This window comes from Rhinoraja longicauda, chromosome 18, assembly GCF_053455715.1.
Source record: "Rhinoraja longicauda isolate Sanriku21f chromosome 18, sRhiLon1.1, whole genome shotgun sequence".
In the NCBI taxonomy this organism is placed as follows: Eukaryota; Metazoa; Chordata; class Chondrichthyes; order Rajiformes; family Arhynchobatidae; genus Rhinoraja; species Rhinoraja longicauda.
Genome location: NC_135970.1, coordinates 9,773,418 through 9,790,150, shown reverse-complemented (window position 1 = coordinate 9,790,150; position 16,733 = coordinate 9,773,418). Strand labels below are relative to the sequence as shown.

Here is a 16,733-nt window from a genome sequence, read left to right as displayed (position 1 = left end):
ATGAATAATGTACATCACTACCATAGTATAGTTTTGAATTTAACAAATAATTGAGGGGGTCGGTGCAATACAGTGCTAACCCTCACTTTTGTGAAAAATGAGTTACATGCATTAACACGATCTTTACCCACTACCCTATAACCTGTAAAAAATTAATATTTAAATTCAACCGATAAGTTGGTCAAATAACATAGGCACCTTCTTGTTTTTTTGTGATTTATCGATTTTTCAAATGTGAATATCTCATAACGACACATTTGTGGGTAAGCAGTATATTGCACCAACCCCCTTCAATTTTACTTCATTCAAAAATGAACTTCATAAACAAGGATAACACTTTTTATTTCTATCATTCATGGTAAGATTTACATAATTTTGTGTGCGAGATATACAGGGTTGCACTGTTTCGCATATCAGCTAACCAAATGAACAGATCAGGTCCTGATTTATGCCAGCTCTTCACCTCCTCCCCCCCCCCCCCCCCCCCTCTCAATCAGTAACATCCAAAGTTTAAAGATCACGAAGCAGCAACTCTTCAAGAAATAGTTATAAATGCCAACTATCAATTTATCCAAGAAGTTGAACAAAAATAATTGTTTGCAAACATTTTATATTCGAAGAAATCGCAGTTATAAACACTGCCCAGTCAGGCACACACAATCTGCCTACTAAAATGGCGCTGTAATTTACCCGTGCCCTACTACGGTTTTCAGAGTCGAGTGGTCTATCTTGGTCCCCTGGTATCTTCCGATTGAACCCCCTCGTCAGCGGCGGTGGGGGGGGGGGGGCGGCCCCAACGGTCGAGGGCGAGAGCCCGGTTTGAGCGGCTCCAATGGGAGTGGCGCGAGCTGGGCAGGAGGGCGGGGCGCGCCGGCGCCAGATGGGGACAAGGCAAGGGCACGACGCGAACTCAGTCAACCGTTGACGGGCGTCGAGGCAAAATGGAGGGACCTCGGGATGAAGCTGGCGAACAGCTGCAGGCTTGGAAGAACTCCCGTGCTGACCTGGTGAGTGTGGCCGGAGCTTCCAAGAAGGAGCCAGCCGGCAGACAGCCGAGAGGTTGCGATGATGGGGACGAGTGGAGGGCGAGGCGAGGGAAGAAAGGGACCGTGCGATTTAAATCACTTTCGCTTCTCGGCTATTCTCACGCGATTTTTTGTTTTGATTCGGATGGTAATCATATTTCTTCAACGTAGTGAGGAAGAGCCGGAGTTGAAGGTGTTTGTTTTCCGGAGTAAACTGAGGAGAACATGAGAAATGGGTTAAGCAGTCGACTATATTGGCCTCTTGAGCTAGCCAACAAAACCCTAGTTAACTTATCTTCCTGCACTGTCCGGCATAGTCCTTCATTCCATTTTAACCCCTAACCCCCCCCCCCCCCCCCAAACATTTTTTTAAAAAAATGTTTGATCCCTTTGGGGGAATTCCAAAAAATCACCAATGCAATTTGCCTCGTTCAGTCCCAAAAAGCCTATCTCTTTAAAAGTGTCTGCGGAAAAACATTCTCCTTGCCCCATTAAGCCATCTAATTGTTTCGTATATTTCAATATAGTCCATCACAAGCTTGTCATTTCCTTCCAGTCAGTCCATCTTCAGGAAGGCTTGATGTATTGTCAAGAATGCCTGGCACCAAGGCTATCCCCTTCTCTTCTATTTTTTTGGGAGCAGATGCAGGAGCTTGAAAGTTTTGACATCCAGACTTGAGAACAGCTGCTTCCACACTGCTACCCATCTGTGGAGGTATTGCTGTGTACTCTAACTCTCACATTTGGTTACACTTTGTTGTGCTTTTTTCCCACTACAATCTTTGCACCATTCTGTTGCTATTGTTGCATCTGTCATTGGCATATCTTCTGTTTACTCTGAGTGTGTGAAAAAAAATGTTTGCTTCATGATATAAATGGCAATAGGCTTATCTGAATAAGGCCATAATTAGAAATGGGGTAATCCAGACCATCAAGCCTATTCTGCCATTCAATAGAACCATGGCTGGCAGTGAATCATTTTAAGTCAATTTTTCTGCCCCTTCTCTATGTTGTGATGCCCTTGTTGATTAGAAATTTATCTAAGCCTTGCATGTACAAAACTATACACTTGTTGCAAGAGTATCAGACATTTAACCCCTGATAGACAAAGTTCCTCCTCTCAGACCATGATCCAGGTATGGTCTCGCCAGGTCAAAGTATTTTAAAGCAACAGATTTGAAATTAAATGACTGGTGATTGCTTCATATGACTGACTTTCAGAATCATTGTCTTAAACTTTGGAAAATGGGCACATTTGGATTTGTGTGAGACATCAAGTGAGGATTTGCTGCAAGTAGTAAATGAATATGTTGTTCATTTTAATCACTTTATTACTAATAATTTGTCATTGGCCCTTAGAATAGTTAATTGACCTGTTTAATGTTCCATCAGTTAGTGCCGTATAGTTGGAGCAAGAGACTTGTTACTTCTCCTTCTTTAGTATTCTGGAGAGATGCAGCATAGAAATGGACCCTTTGCACTAACTCTGCATTAGTCCCATTTTATTTTGTGTGTGTGTGCATGTGGACCAATCATTTGTCATTTCACTAGTTCAAATTTGAGTATCTTTGCTCTCTCGATCAATAAATTTGGTTGGATTTGTATTTGAAGCTTGTGTACAGAAGAGCATAAATATTGGCATTTGATCAGCAGACATTCGTGCTCAAGGTCTGAATGTTAGATATCTTCCAACATGTTGACAAAGTCCAAATTGAAAGGGCACCAGTGAAAGCAATTTAGTATGCAAACCATAAAGATAATTCTAAGTAACAGTGCACACATTTTGAAGTGCAGTTTTAAGTAACACCTTTGGGACTGAGGTGTTTTTAAGAGAAAAAGTTGCTAAAGGCAATATTCAATATTCACCACAGGCTTTTGACCTCTCAATGGATTTGGGCCACAAAGTTATGACACGTCAAGTTTAAGAGCAAAAGTTAAGGGAACGGTTGAGTTGATGTGGAGAAAAAACAACAATTTAGGTTGTAAAGATTAAGTCTTAGTTATATTTTTACAAAGAAGACCTGTTTGGAATTGATAGTGTTGTAAAGTTTTATCCTTTGTACAGACCTACTTCCATTCCTTTCCAGGCTCTTCTGTAGTTAATGTTGGAGCTAGCCTTAAAGAATGAGCCATTATTCGAGCAAGTTAAGATCATAATGGAGAGGGTAATTCTAATATCTTTATGAGCATATTTTGGATCAAATTTAATACATGGAAGGAAGTGAGTTCATTAATTTGAAAACTAACGCAATGCTTTCAAGAGTTGCCAAATAGAACATCCTGTGAATGATAAAGACACAAAAGCTGGGAGCCCTGAGATACATGGGTTACTAAAATGATATGGGTGGTAAAACATTAATGGAAATGCGCCATCGTCTTTGTGAAAGGATGAGAGCACAGGGCAAAAGATGTAACCTACAGAGACTGGTCTCTGAGGAAGATACTATGCATGTGTGCTGAAAGCATTGGGAGATTGAATGTAGTTTAGGAAGGGGAATTAATTACAAAAGATTTGATCAAAAAATTAATTGATCAAAAGATTTTTGAAATTCTGCTTACATTTGGTGGCTGCATATTCCAAGTGCTTGTTTTGCGCCAACTAAGAACCTGAAACTAAAAAGGTAAGGTGATGTAGATTTCCAATTACTTATGGCTGAAGTAAGATGCCAAATGTTCAAAATGTATGTAAATATTGACTCTGCAAGTAGAGATAATGGCCTGAACAGGTATGCTTTTCTCCATTAAACCATTGATGGTTGAATTTCTGGTATGTCATGTTTCTTCAAGATTTGCAACGTTCATTTTTTTCTAGAATATAGATACTTTGACCACTGGAGCAGGCCATCCTATTGGGGACAAGTTAAACATCCTTACTGCAGGACCAAGAGGGCCACAACTTATGCAAGATTCAGTGTTTATTGATGAAATGGCACACTTTGATCGGGAGAGGATCCCTGAGCGTGTTGTACATGCAAAGGGGGCAGGTGAGTTTATACTTGAGGTAAGAATATCTTGTTCATTTGTAAAATAGAACGGTAATTAATAAATGCTATTCCCAACCAAATTCCCCAAAACGTTGTTATTCCCTTGTAAACACATACTGTATGTTTATTGGAGGCTTGAGATCATGAGTGGTGGCATTAACCTGCTTTACATTTGCCTGGAATTTAGTTTGTCAGTTTTTTAATGTGCTAATCTTGGCTGAATCAAAGCACTATTCTGCAAGAGCTCATGCAGTGGATCATATCCATTCACGTTGCACGCTATTACTTTCTCTTAAATATCCTCTTCACCAAGGTGGTTAATTGTCACGGCATCTTAAATGATAGATCTAGAATCATAACATGTCGGTTTATAATCCCTTTTCCCTGAGTATGGTCTTCCAGCTTCATGGCATTGAGGAAAATGACTGACAAGGACAACTACATCTACGAAACTTGGATAACTATCACTGATTATGTAGACATCGACCGCCACACCATCACAATTCTTCAGGAAATGGGGTTTTGTCACTGTCATGGTTGTCGACATGACATAATTCCGTTGTAACTGCATTTTGGCAAAATGAATGTTCATAACAAAAGTATTAGGGGTCGGTGACTAATTGGTCCCATTGCTGAAAAAGCAACTGGTTCCACCTATTGTACATATTGGGAGAAGCTGACTATGGATCATCTCCTGAGATCCCTGCATCACCATACTCCAGAGTTTGACTCTAACTAGGTTCTGAAAGCAAATTACTTTATTACCTATTAAAATGAGAACTATGGTTTTCTTTTTAACCACATTCCTTAGAAAGGTTCAAGTTAAACTATATGCAGAATATTGGGAATAGACCACATCAAAAAAAGTTGGACTGGTGAGGCAATGAAGATTTACACTTTCTGAAGATAGCATTAGAAAGTAAAGCTAAACTAGATGTGTGTTCTATGTCTTTTTGTGTACTTGGTAATGTAGCTGATGTTTATTTGGGTCCCGCTTACTCAATTTAACTTTCCTAAATGGATTTTCAATTTAAAAATAAATAGTTGCCAAATAACTTTCGTTCAGTGGTATATTTGGCTTTGAGTTCCATTTCCACTGTGGCAACTTGTGAAATTAAAATGAGTAAATTAACTGTGGGGCGGCACTGGGAATAGAACTGCAATATATTGATTGCTAAAGCAAGCACATTGTTGTAAAAATATGTGTTGGTTTTTGAAGAGTGTAATCCAGCAATATAATTTAGTTGACGGCAAAACAATCCACTTTTATCATTGCAATTTTTGATGAGCAGTATATATAACTTTGTCAAAGCTGTTAATATCTTGGGGATAGGATTGGGGATGGGTAAAATCAAAGGGAATAATGAATCGAGTTCACATCACCTAGTTTCCATTTGCATTATTTTATCCAATTGAGTTAAAACATTCTAACTAATTCCACCCTGTGATGGTACTCTAATCTATCCATGCGTACAAAGGGAAAACCATTTGTATGTGGACCATAGTATAATTCTGAACCATTTATCTCCCCAAGTATAATGACCATTAGTTGTTGCTCGGAAGTATACAATGAAGTGGTTTTCAGATTTGTAAGATGTCAAATCTGTCCACCCCACTCCTAGCTTGAGGTGTAATCTCCCCCTATTTCCTCCTTCTAATTCTCCTGATCTCAATTCTGCGTCATTTCCCTGATCCTGATTTTTAAATCTCTTAATTTAAATGTTCCAAGCCTATAATTGATATCACTCCTTAAGCTTTCAGATTTCCTAAATGCTAAAACCAGAATTTTCAATTCTCACTGACTATTTGCTAATAATTTGTAGCAATTTTTTTCTAAAAATAAATTTTATTTAAAATAAATATATGCAAAACATAAACTGGTCAAAAAATGCTGACATTCTGTGTATATTTTCGATCGTTTCACACTAAGTAGTGTTCACACCTATATTTTAACGAAACACCCTTGGCTCTTGTGGCTCCCTGGTGTGATATCTCTTCCCTCTTTGAAGGATGCCCCCCCCATTAGACTCTGTTCCTCAATGTTCAGGAGTGGAAGAACCCTAGACTTTGCTCCTTCCCCCACAGAGCCTTGGCATTGGCTACACCAACCTTCAGTGTGACCCTCGGCACATGCTCCTGCAGTCTGGAATGGGCCAGTCAGCAACATACCCTGAAGGACATCTTGGTGTGTTGGGAGACCAAGTTTTGGCAGACCAAAGAGTGTCGTTCACTGAATTGCTGGTCTTCCAGAAGCACTTAATGTCTGTCTTAGAATGTGTATCTGGGAACAGCCTTGCAAATCAGAGTCCTCTGTTACGGAGCTGTCGAGGATGAACCGTGACAAGGACCCTTGCAAAATCTCCAGACCGTCAAAGGAAATCCGCACTCTGAAGAGGTGGATGCCGTCCCAAGGGCAGCGTGCTTACTACCCAAGGGTAGTAAGAATCCGACACAATTACCATATTTTTCCCAGTCATTGTGAAGAAGCTCTGCTTTCACAGACCCAATATTGCTTTATCTTGGCTATCCACTCCAGCAAATTCCAGTATTCCTCGGCACCTCCGAACCTGATCGCCAGCACCTTGAAGTAGCAAGACGTGATGGTGAAGGAAATGGAAGATCAGTCAAGTCAAGTCAATTTTATTTGTATAGCACATTTAAAAACAACCCACGTTGACCAAAGTGCTGTACATCAGTTCAGGTACTAAGAAACGAACATACAATGGCACACAAACATAACAGCATATACATAAACAGTTCACAGCGCCCCCTCAGAGGGCCTCAAATGCTAGGGAGTAGAAATAGGTTTTGAGCTTGGACTTAAAGGAGTCGATGGAGGGGCAGTTCTGATGGGGAGAGGGATGCTGTTCCACAGTCTCGGAGCTGCAACCTCAAAAGCGCGGTCACCCCTGAGCTTAAGCCTAGACCGCGGGATAGTGAGTAGCCCCAAATTGGCCGACCTGAGGGACCTGGAGATAGAGTGGTGGGTTAGAAGATTTTTGATATGGGGGGGGGGGCTTTGTATGTGAATAGGTGGAGCTTGAAGTTGACTCTGTACCGTACTGGGAGCCAGTGGAGAGAGGCCAGAATCGGGGTGATGTGGTCCCTTTTACGGGTACCCGTCAGGAGTCTCGCTGTGGCGTTTTGGACCAAATGCAGGCGGGACAGGGATGATTGGCTGATCCCAGTGTATAGGGAGTTGCAGTAGTCTAGGCGGGAGGAAATGAATGCGTGAATGATTTTTTCAATTTCATCAAATTGGAGGAATGGTTTGATTTTAGCTGTGGTACGAAGCTGGAAGAAGCTAGCTTTTATCACAGCATTGACTTGCTTGTCAGTCGGGCCAGTTGCAGAAGAACTTGGCCTTGCTCTTCCTCTGGCTCCTGATGCCAACTCAAAAGATGATGTTCAATCTATGAACCAACCGTGGATCGGAGCAAAAGAGGGTGATGTCCATATACATGATTTTGAACTGAGTGCCTCGCCTCACTGCCTGGCAATGTCACTGTTCTTAAGCTCTTGTCCTTCCTGATGGATTCAGCAAACGGTTCTATGCAGCACACAAACAAGATGGGAGAGCAGGCAGCCCTGCCTGACTCCAGACCTGATGGGGAAGGTATCTATTTATTATCATTGATTTGGGCTGCGCTACAAATATCAATATAGAATAGTTGGATTCAGTTCCCAGTTCTCCTAAGCCCATTTTAGAGAACATGTCCATCCTGTACATGTGCACTATATGTCAAAGGCCTTCTCCTGGTCCAAGATGACCAGGCAGGTGTCCACACCTCTGTCCTGCATGTAAGCAATGGTATCCCTAAGCAGCACCAGAGCTCATGGAGAATTTCCTACCAGGTATGGTTGGGTGCTTCCCACCTTTAAATTGGGGAGTCAGAGGGTAGTCCAACCTACATAATCCCTCTTTAACTCCTTGATGTTCTCTGGCATCAGCAGTTTGACGAAACTTCCACGCCCCCTGCTGGTCCTCCTGCTGTATGTTACAGGAAGCTCGAAGGCTGCAGTGGTCAGAGAAGAACACCAGCGCAACCTCTGTGTCTGACTGTAACAGCCTTCGATGTGAAGAGGAGGTCAATCTGGGAACGGGCTGAACTGCCTGGTCTCGACCAGGTGAATTGTGGCTGTGCTTGGCCTGCTGAGTTGCTGAAGGCACTGTAGAGCTTTACATCTTTGACCGTCTCCATCAGGAGCCTGGAGGTGATGGCCAGTGTGTCATCAGCACTGCCAGATTGAGGATGCAGTTGATGTCACCAGCTAGAACAACTGGCTGGGATGCTGCCAGCAACAATGAGAGCTGCTGGATGACGGCCAGCCGCGTGCTTTGCAGAGGCAAGGCGTACTTTGATCAGCTGGAGTGGAAAGTTAAGATGCATTACATCCACCACAAAGGGTTGCCCACACCCCCCACCACCTACCTGACTTCAGTGATCGAGCTCCCTCCCTACAGCAGATCCCCAGGCTGGAAGTGCGACGGTAATTGTTCCCCAACTATACCAACAGTCCGTGGGCCACCATTGCAACAAATATTGATAATTGTGGAGGTGTAGCAGTCTACACTCTTGTATAAAAGTAACATCTGCCTTGACATGGCAGGGAACTGCAAGGTGTTGATCAGAATCAGAATTACCTTTATTGTCATCCAAAAAACAAGTCTTTTGGACGCGATTTCGTCACCCACAGTCCAGCAGTAAGAGCAATAAAATAAGCAATTACAAAATCACAACCAACACAAAACAAACAAAAAAAAAGAGTCTCCTCCAGTCCCCATCTCACTGTGATGGAAGGCCAGAATGTAATTTCTCTTCCCCTGCTGTCTTCTCCTGTCTTCATCCATGACTTGGAACATCCATGACTACAGCTTAAAAGTACCATTAGCAAATTTACAGATGATACAAAGCTGGGTGGTAGTGTGAACTGTGAGGAAGATGCTATGAGGTTGCAGGGTGACTTGGACAGGTTGTGTGAGTGGGCAGATGCAGTTTAATGTGGATAAGTGTGAGGTTATCCACTTTGGTGGTAAGAATAGGAAGGCAGAGTATTATCTGAATGGTGTCAAGTTAGGAACGGGACGTACAACGAGATCTGGGTGTCCTTGTGCATCAGTCACTGAAAGGAAGCATGCAGGTACAGCAGGCAGTGAAGAAAGCCAATAGAATGTTGGCCTTCATAACAAGAGGAGTTGAGTATAGGAGCAAAGAGGTCCTTCTGCAGTTGTACAGGGCCCTAGTGAGACCGCACCTGGAATACTGTGTGCAGTTTTGGTCTCCAAATTTGAGGAAGGATATTCTTGCTATTGAGGGCGTGCAGCGTAGGTTTACTAGGTTAATTTCCGGAATGGCGGGACTATCATATGTTGAAAGACTGGAGCGACTAGGCTTGTATACACTGGAATTTAGAAGGATGAGAGGAGATCTTATCGAAACGTATAAGATTATTAAGGGGTTGGACACGTTAGAGGCAGGAAACATGTTCCCAATGTTGGGGGAGTCCAGAACAAGGGGCCACAGTTTAAGAATAAGGGGTAGGCCATTTAGAACTGAGATGAGGAAAAACTTTTTCAGTCAGAGAGTTGTGAATCTGTGGAATTCTCTGCCTCAGAAGGCAGTGGAGGCCAATTCTCTGAATGCATTCAAGAGAGCTAGATAGAGCTCTTAAGGATAGCGGAGTCAGGGGGTATGGGGAGAAGGCAGGAACGGGGTACTGATTGAGAATGATCAGCCATGATCACATTGAATGGTGGTGCTGGCTTGAAGGGCCGTACGGCCTCCTCCTGCACCTATTGTCTATTGTCAGGCTGTTGAAGTTGCCAGTGCTCTTTACACTATGCATGTTTAATGATGCCAGTTTTGCTTCCATTGTACTCTAGGATTTCATAATCCTTTATCCTGAGCCTTTATGCACATGTCTTTGGTGAACTGTAGCACAGTTTCTAGGCTCGGGTACTGGGTGCCATCTTTTTTGGGGAGAGGGGTCTCTCCTAGCAACGTTGGCGATGTTGCTGGGGGGAGATCCCCCCTTGATCTTCTCTCCTCGGGGAGCTTTGTGCCCTCCATCTCCTGGAGTTAGGTTTGCTGCTTCCGCTCTCCTGGAGGTGGAGGGATATGGATTTGTCCCTTTGTAAAGTACTTGTGAATGCATTGTCCATTCCAATGATGATCTTTCTTATCGGTTTTTAATTTGAATGCTACTCATCTTGACTGGATTTGATGAGGAATAATTTAACTTGTGACGCATTCAAAATGCGTCTGATTTTAAAATGTCTCAAACTGGAGATTATTGAACATTGCAAATCTTTTAATTTCTGTCAGGTGCGTTTGGTTTTTTTGAGGTGACCCATGACATTACAAAATACTGCAAGGCCAAAATATTTCAGCACGTGGGAAAAAGAACATCTGCATCCGTCCGCTTCTCGTCTGTTGGTAAGAGTTATTCTTTAGTTCATATGATGTTTTCAACCCCACCTGTAAGACCTGATGATCTGGTGTTGTATCTGTCTGTATGCACTTATTGTAATGGAGTGTGCATATCTGTATGTATGTGAACCTGGTCTCCAGTTGTCTTTGATCATCTTGGAATCGGGCCAAGACCTTGCTCTATCAAGGTTGTTCAGCAGCTGGTGCGCAACAGCCACCCCACGACAAAAGGTGTCTTCCGCTCCTCTGAATTGGAATGGAAGGAATTCATCCTCAACCATGAGTGGCAGCATGAGAGGAAAAAAAAATGTTTAGCTCATCTAGTTACCGTAGGATTATTACAACTATTGCTCAGTGGTTTAAAGACTGCATCCTCTTCTAGGTGTGGTTTAATTTTATCACATTAATATTCTCCCAAAATTTGAGATATTCTGCAAGCACGCAGTGAATCCAATATTTAATGGGTTGGAATCTAGAATCAATCAAAACACTAAAATTGATACAAATAATTGCTCCAAACCTTTCGGATCTTGAGGGTTTGGTAATAATGCTGGAGCCCAACAGATGTCTTATTTTATAAGACATCTTATAAATGACTTTATGACAATATGTCATATTGTTCAGTCACCTATTAAAAGTCACACAAGATTGTAATGATTTGGTTATACTTAATTTATAGTATTTGCCTTTTTGAGTTTCAATTTAAAAAATCAGCGGTTGATGCTTGATTTTTCAATATGTAGGTACAACATAATATTTTGAATGAACTGAATGCCTAAAATGTTTATTTAAATAGTTGCTCACAATCCTAAGGAATGCTCATGAGTAAAGCTCTGCTGACTAAATGTATGCTTATTTTCTACAAAATATTGAGGTGGTTTTCTTTCATTTTAACCTTCTTTGCTGAGGGAGTGAAATTTGATGCTGTAGCACATTGGTAAATGCTGTGCAGTATTAGGAGTTTAGCAATTATCAGGTCTTGCATACTTGCCTAGTCAACAGTTGATGTCTATTTAAATTGTTTTTCCTATTAGCAGAATCAGTTGAGCCACAAGTTTGGGCACTTGGGTAAATCCTATTAGTGTAAGGATAAACACCAGTTTTATCTACACATGTGATTTTTTTCCCCCCTTGCAGCTGGAATTTAATAAATCTAGTTACTTTCCTATTCCAGTTCACACTATATTTCATAAGCTCTACTGGCTTCAAAATATCATTGGCAGAGGTCTTAATTGGGTGTCATTTGTATGAATCTAATCATCTTCAATAACTGGTAATTGTTCCCAATTTTATATGCAAAATAAAACCATGAAGGAACTTTTCAGGTCAGTAGTAACTTTGTTTCTCCGCAGATCCTTCCTGACCTGAGTATTTTCAGCATTTTTGAATGTTCAGCTTCTGCAGTTTTGTTGCTTTTCCACCTTCATCTGATACATGAAGTTCACACATTTTGGGCCATGGTTTCCTTTCCTTTCGATCAGCATTTTATTTTGATGAAACTGGAAATGTAACATAATGATGACGGGTACACATTAGTTGCTTAGTGGGTGGTATTGCTTATCTAGCATATCTGTTGACATGTCACTGCTGCATTTTTTTAAAAACTGAATGAACCAATTTAAATTCTAGGGGGTGAATCCGGTTCTGCGGACACTGTTCGTGACCCTCGTGGATTTGCTTGCAAATTTTACACTGAGGATGGAATTTGGGATATGACTGGTAACAACACGCCTATATTCTTCATCCGGGATCCTTTCTTGGTTAGTAGCAACTGCTGATGAAAGTTAAATATCAAGAATCTTTGACTGTTTGAAAACTAAATTCACCATATTTAGCTTTGCTGTGAAGTTGTCAAGATGTCTAATTTTCCAAGAGTTTTGTGGCTGAATGTTCCATAAACATTTAGTTCTACAGCTACTGTACATGGGTACATCATTCTTGAATTGGGAATGCTACAGGATATGATTCACTTGCCTGAAACAAGGCATTCAACAAGGTTCTGTTTGTTAGGCTCCTCTGGAATGTTTGATCCCATGGGATCCAAGAAGAGATATCTGAATGGATAGAAAATTGGTTTCATGGAAGGAAGCAGAGGGTGATGGTGGAAGGTTGCTTTTTGGACTGGAGGCCTATGATTAATGGTGTGCCTTGGGGTTTGACATTGGGCCCAATACTGTTTGGCATTTATATCAATGATTTGGATGCAAACATACATGGCATGATTAGCAAGTTTGCAGATGACACTAAAGTGGGTGGTATTGTAGATGGTGGAGATGGTTGTCAAACATTGCAGTAAAATCTTGATCTGTTGGATAAATTGTTGATGGAATTTAATAGAGAAACATGAGGCATTAATTTTGGGAAGACCAACTTCGGCAGGACCTACACAGTTAAATGGTAGGGTTCTGGGGAGTGTAGGGTTCTAGGAGTGCAGGTACATAGTCATTTGAAAGTGGTGTCACAGACAGGGTGCTCAAAGACTTTTGGCACATTGGCCGTCATCAGTGTATTGAGTATGGAATTTAGGAGGTCATGTTGCCGTTATGTAAGATATTATTGAGGCCACGTTTAGAGTGTTGTGTTCATTTCTGGGCACTGTTGGAGGAAAGATTTCTTCAAGCTGGAAAAGGTGCAGAGAAGATTTACGAGGATGTTGCCAGGACTCGACAGTCAGAGCTATAGGGAGAAGTTAAGCAGGCTAGTACTCTATTCCTTGGAGTGCAGGAGGATGAGGGGTGATATTATAGAGATGTATAAAATCATGAAAGGAGTAGGCCAAATTTACAAGTATGTGGATGACACCACCATACTGGGCTGGATCTCGTATAATGACAATACTAAGTAGATTAAAGAAAGGGAGTTTAGTGCTATGGTATCAAGGCGGCAATCTTTCCTTCACAGTCAGCAAAGTGCAGGAGCTGGTCATCAACTTCAGGAAATGGGATAGAGTACGCACCACAGTTCCTATCGATGGTAATGAAGTGGGGATAGTTGAGAAATTTACGTTCCTAGGTATAAATATCACCAACAATTTGTCCTGATCCAATCACATTGGCGCTCTTCCAGGAAAGCACACCAACATAAGCGAGCAATATTTTTTATGCCTCCAATGATTCTTAGCAAATTCTATAAGTGCATCATTGATCACATCCCGTAGGCCAACATGTCTGCTTTGTCAAAAATGTGAGAAATTGCGCAGTCCATTACACAACCCGGCCTCTCATTCCACTTCCAAATTGACTCCATCTACATTTCACGCTCCCTTAGGAAAACGGCCAACATAACTGCATTAGTCGCACATTCCTCAGTCCACTTATCTCTTGTTGGGCAGAGATAGAAAAACTTGAAAGTGCGTACCATTGAATTCCACACAGCATCTTCTCCACATTATTGGATTTTAGAATGGACCTTTCATATGCTAGGGATGAATTCCTGATCTTCCAATCTACTTCCTTGTAGCCTTTGTATTACTTTCTCTGTTGCTTTTACAGTATATTCTGCATTGTTTATTTTCTCTTTTGCATCTCCTGATGTATTCATCTGGTACGATTAAGCTGCATAGACAATGTTTTTCAATGTATCTCTGTACGTGTAACAACAATAAACCAATTATCCTCAAGCTTTTGGTATTAACTTTGCATTGAAGCTATGGAAAATTAATGAAAATATAATGTGTGAAGCCCTGAATATTTTGTTGCAAATTAGTTTATTGGAGCGCTCAAAAATATTGACTGCATCTCTAGATTTTTGGTGACATAGTTTCATATTTTTTTAAAGATTACAAAATTATGGCAGCATCCTTTTAGTCCTGTTGCAAAATAATGTAGCTTTTCTTGGGTTAATACTTTAACTATTTCTTAAATCCCAAATAATGGGGCAGGTGGAAGAAATGGGTGAACTTAAAGTATTTTCTGAGAATTTACTTGCTAATTGGCATATTTCATTCAACTACAGACTTCAAAATCTGTAAGAGGGAAGTTGCAGAAATGTGGTAGAATCTTGTATAAATGTGTTTTTTTTAACACTGTATTTCCATCTTCCCTGTCAGTTTCCATCATTCATTCATACCCAGAAGAGGAATCCCCAAACTCATCTCAAGGATGCAGACATGACCTGGGACTTTTTCTCACTTCGTCCAGAGACGCTCCATCAGGTGAGTAACAACATTCTATTTCACAAGTTTTGTGTTTTAATTGTCTGTCATGTGTCCCGAAACGGAATAATGAAATCGTGACTTGCCGCAGCACAACAGATATATAAACATAGTACTTTGTAACCATCATAACAAAAAAGTTCAGTCTATATTGAATAAAAACAAACAATGATAATAAAACAAACAACAACAGTAAGAGTGAGTTGGCTAAGACGTGCTAACATGTAAATTACTGGATAGGCTTGGATAAAACCTTGAACTACGATAATTGATGTTATTGTTTTTTATCCAAAAGATTTATTATCAGTTGAGAGATGTTGCACACATTTTTCTTGTTTAATTATCTCAATAGCCTGTTTTATTTTAGAATTGCACTTTTAGGACAACATTCTCCTGAGGACATGTTACTAATCTCTATTTGATGTAGCAATGACCATTAAGTGATTCATTAAAGTAATTGTTATTTAGAATCTAAAAAGTAAATTCCATCAGTTTATAAATGTTTTGAGCACACGTAAAATTAAATGGAAAACTTAAAAATAAAAGAATCAATATGCTGCAGAATTAGGGATGATGTGATTCACTTCATATCACAACTGATTGTTAGTAATTCAAGGATTAGAAGATTGTAAGGAAATATTTTGAGACACTTTGAGAATGTGCAAAGCTGTAAATGAGGGACCTCTAATAATTTATTTTAAGCTGGCAAGAATGAATTAATAAATAGGAATCTTGTCAAGGGACTTGGAACCAAAATCTTGCGTTCGAAGGAGCAGGATTTGGGTGAAAGTTGAACATTTTGTGCAGAAATGTACAGAATAAAGCTGAGGTTGGATCTGCATTGTAACCCACATTGCAGTTAATTTTAACATATTTCAGATAAAAATGGCACTTAATGGTAGCTAACTGGTGGTTATCAAGTCGTAGTTGTCTTAATCAAATTTCTTGGATTATACTTCAATGTTGTCAAGATAATAATTGGTCTGATTTTATTTGTATTTGTAATAGGTTTAAGTTTAAATTTCCTGTGTTAGTCCTTTGCAATGTCCCCACTGTGCTCTTTGCAGAATCCTTTGTGTATATCAACTTGCTATAGAACTGCTTGCACAATGTACTGTGGCATATTCTGATTACCATTTTTTTAGATCCACATCTTTTATTGTCGTAGCTCACTTTTCTGTACAGTGACCGTGGAATTCCTGATGGACATCGTCATATGAATGGATATGGATCACACACATTCAAGCTGGTCAATGACAAGCAAGAAGCTGTATATTGCAAGTTCCATTTGAAGGTACAATGACATTTGTTATTGACATGTAAATTTAATTTCAAATGAAGAGTGAAAGCCCAATGACTTATTTTCTTAAGTAATCCAATTTAAATCTAAACATCAAACATAATAATGTTTGTAAAATTTTGAATTACATTTCTGTCTATAGAAGGCACAAAATGGGACTGTATTACTAACCTTTACGTCTTAACTCCACAGAACCAGGAATAGTTACAAATCAGTAAATTAGAATTGGAAGCAGGGTTAGAGTCATGGAGTGATAGTGTGGAAACAGGCCCTTCGGCCCAACTTGTCCACACCAGTCAACATGTCCCAGCTACACTCGTCCCACCTGCCTGCGTTCGGTCCATATCCCTCCAAACCTGTCTGATCCATGTACCTATCCAACTTAAATGTTGGGATAGTCCCTGCCTCAACTATCTCCTCTGGCAGCTTGTTCCATACACCCACCACCCAGCTTACTCAACCTCTCCCTATAGTTCAGACACTCTAGCCCTTGCAACGTCCTTGTAACTCTTATCTGTACCCTTTCCAGCTTAACAACATATTTCAATACTCTGACTGATGGCCAATGTGCCAAACGGCTTTTTGACCACCGTATCTACCTCCAACTCCACCTTCAAGGAACCATGCACCTGCACTCCTAGATCCCTCTGCTCTACAACACTCTCCAGAGCCCTACTGTGTAGGTCCTGCCCATGTTAGACTTCCCATAATGTAACATCTCACATTTCTCCATATTAAATTCCGTCAGCCATTCCTTAGTCCACCTGTCCAATCGATCAAAATCCTGCTGCAATTTTTCACAGCCATCTTCACTATCTGCAAAACCACCCACTTTTGTAT

The 16,733-nt window shown here is 40.7% G+C and overlaps 1 protein-coding gene across 1 annotated transcript in view; it reads left to right on the top strand.

The window, feature by feature from the left end:
- The first annotated feature begins 823 nt into the window (after nt 1–823).
- cat (catalase) overlaps nt 824–16,733 on the top strand; it is a 41,487-nt gene continuing 25,577 nt past the window's right edge. The window contains exons 1-6 of the mRNA XM_078415090.1: nt 824–1,007; nt 3,838–4,009; nt 10,336–10,446; nt 12,070–12,200; nt 14,489–14,593; nt 15,762–15,887. Coding sequence (XP_078271216.1) covers nt 942–1,007; nt 3,838–4,009; nt 10,336–10,446; nt 12,070–12,200; nt 14,489–14,593; nt 15,762–15,887 — 711 coding nt within the window. The 5' untranslated portion in view covers nt 824–941. The remainder of the gene's footprint in view (nt 1,008–3,837; nt 4,010–10,335; nt 10,447–12,069; nt 12,201–14,488; nt 14,594–15,761; nt 15,888–16,733) is intronic.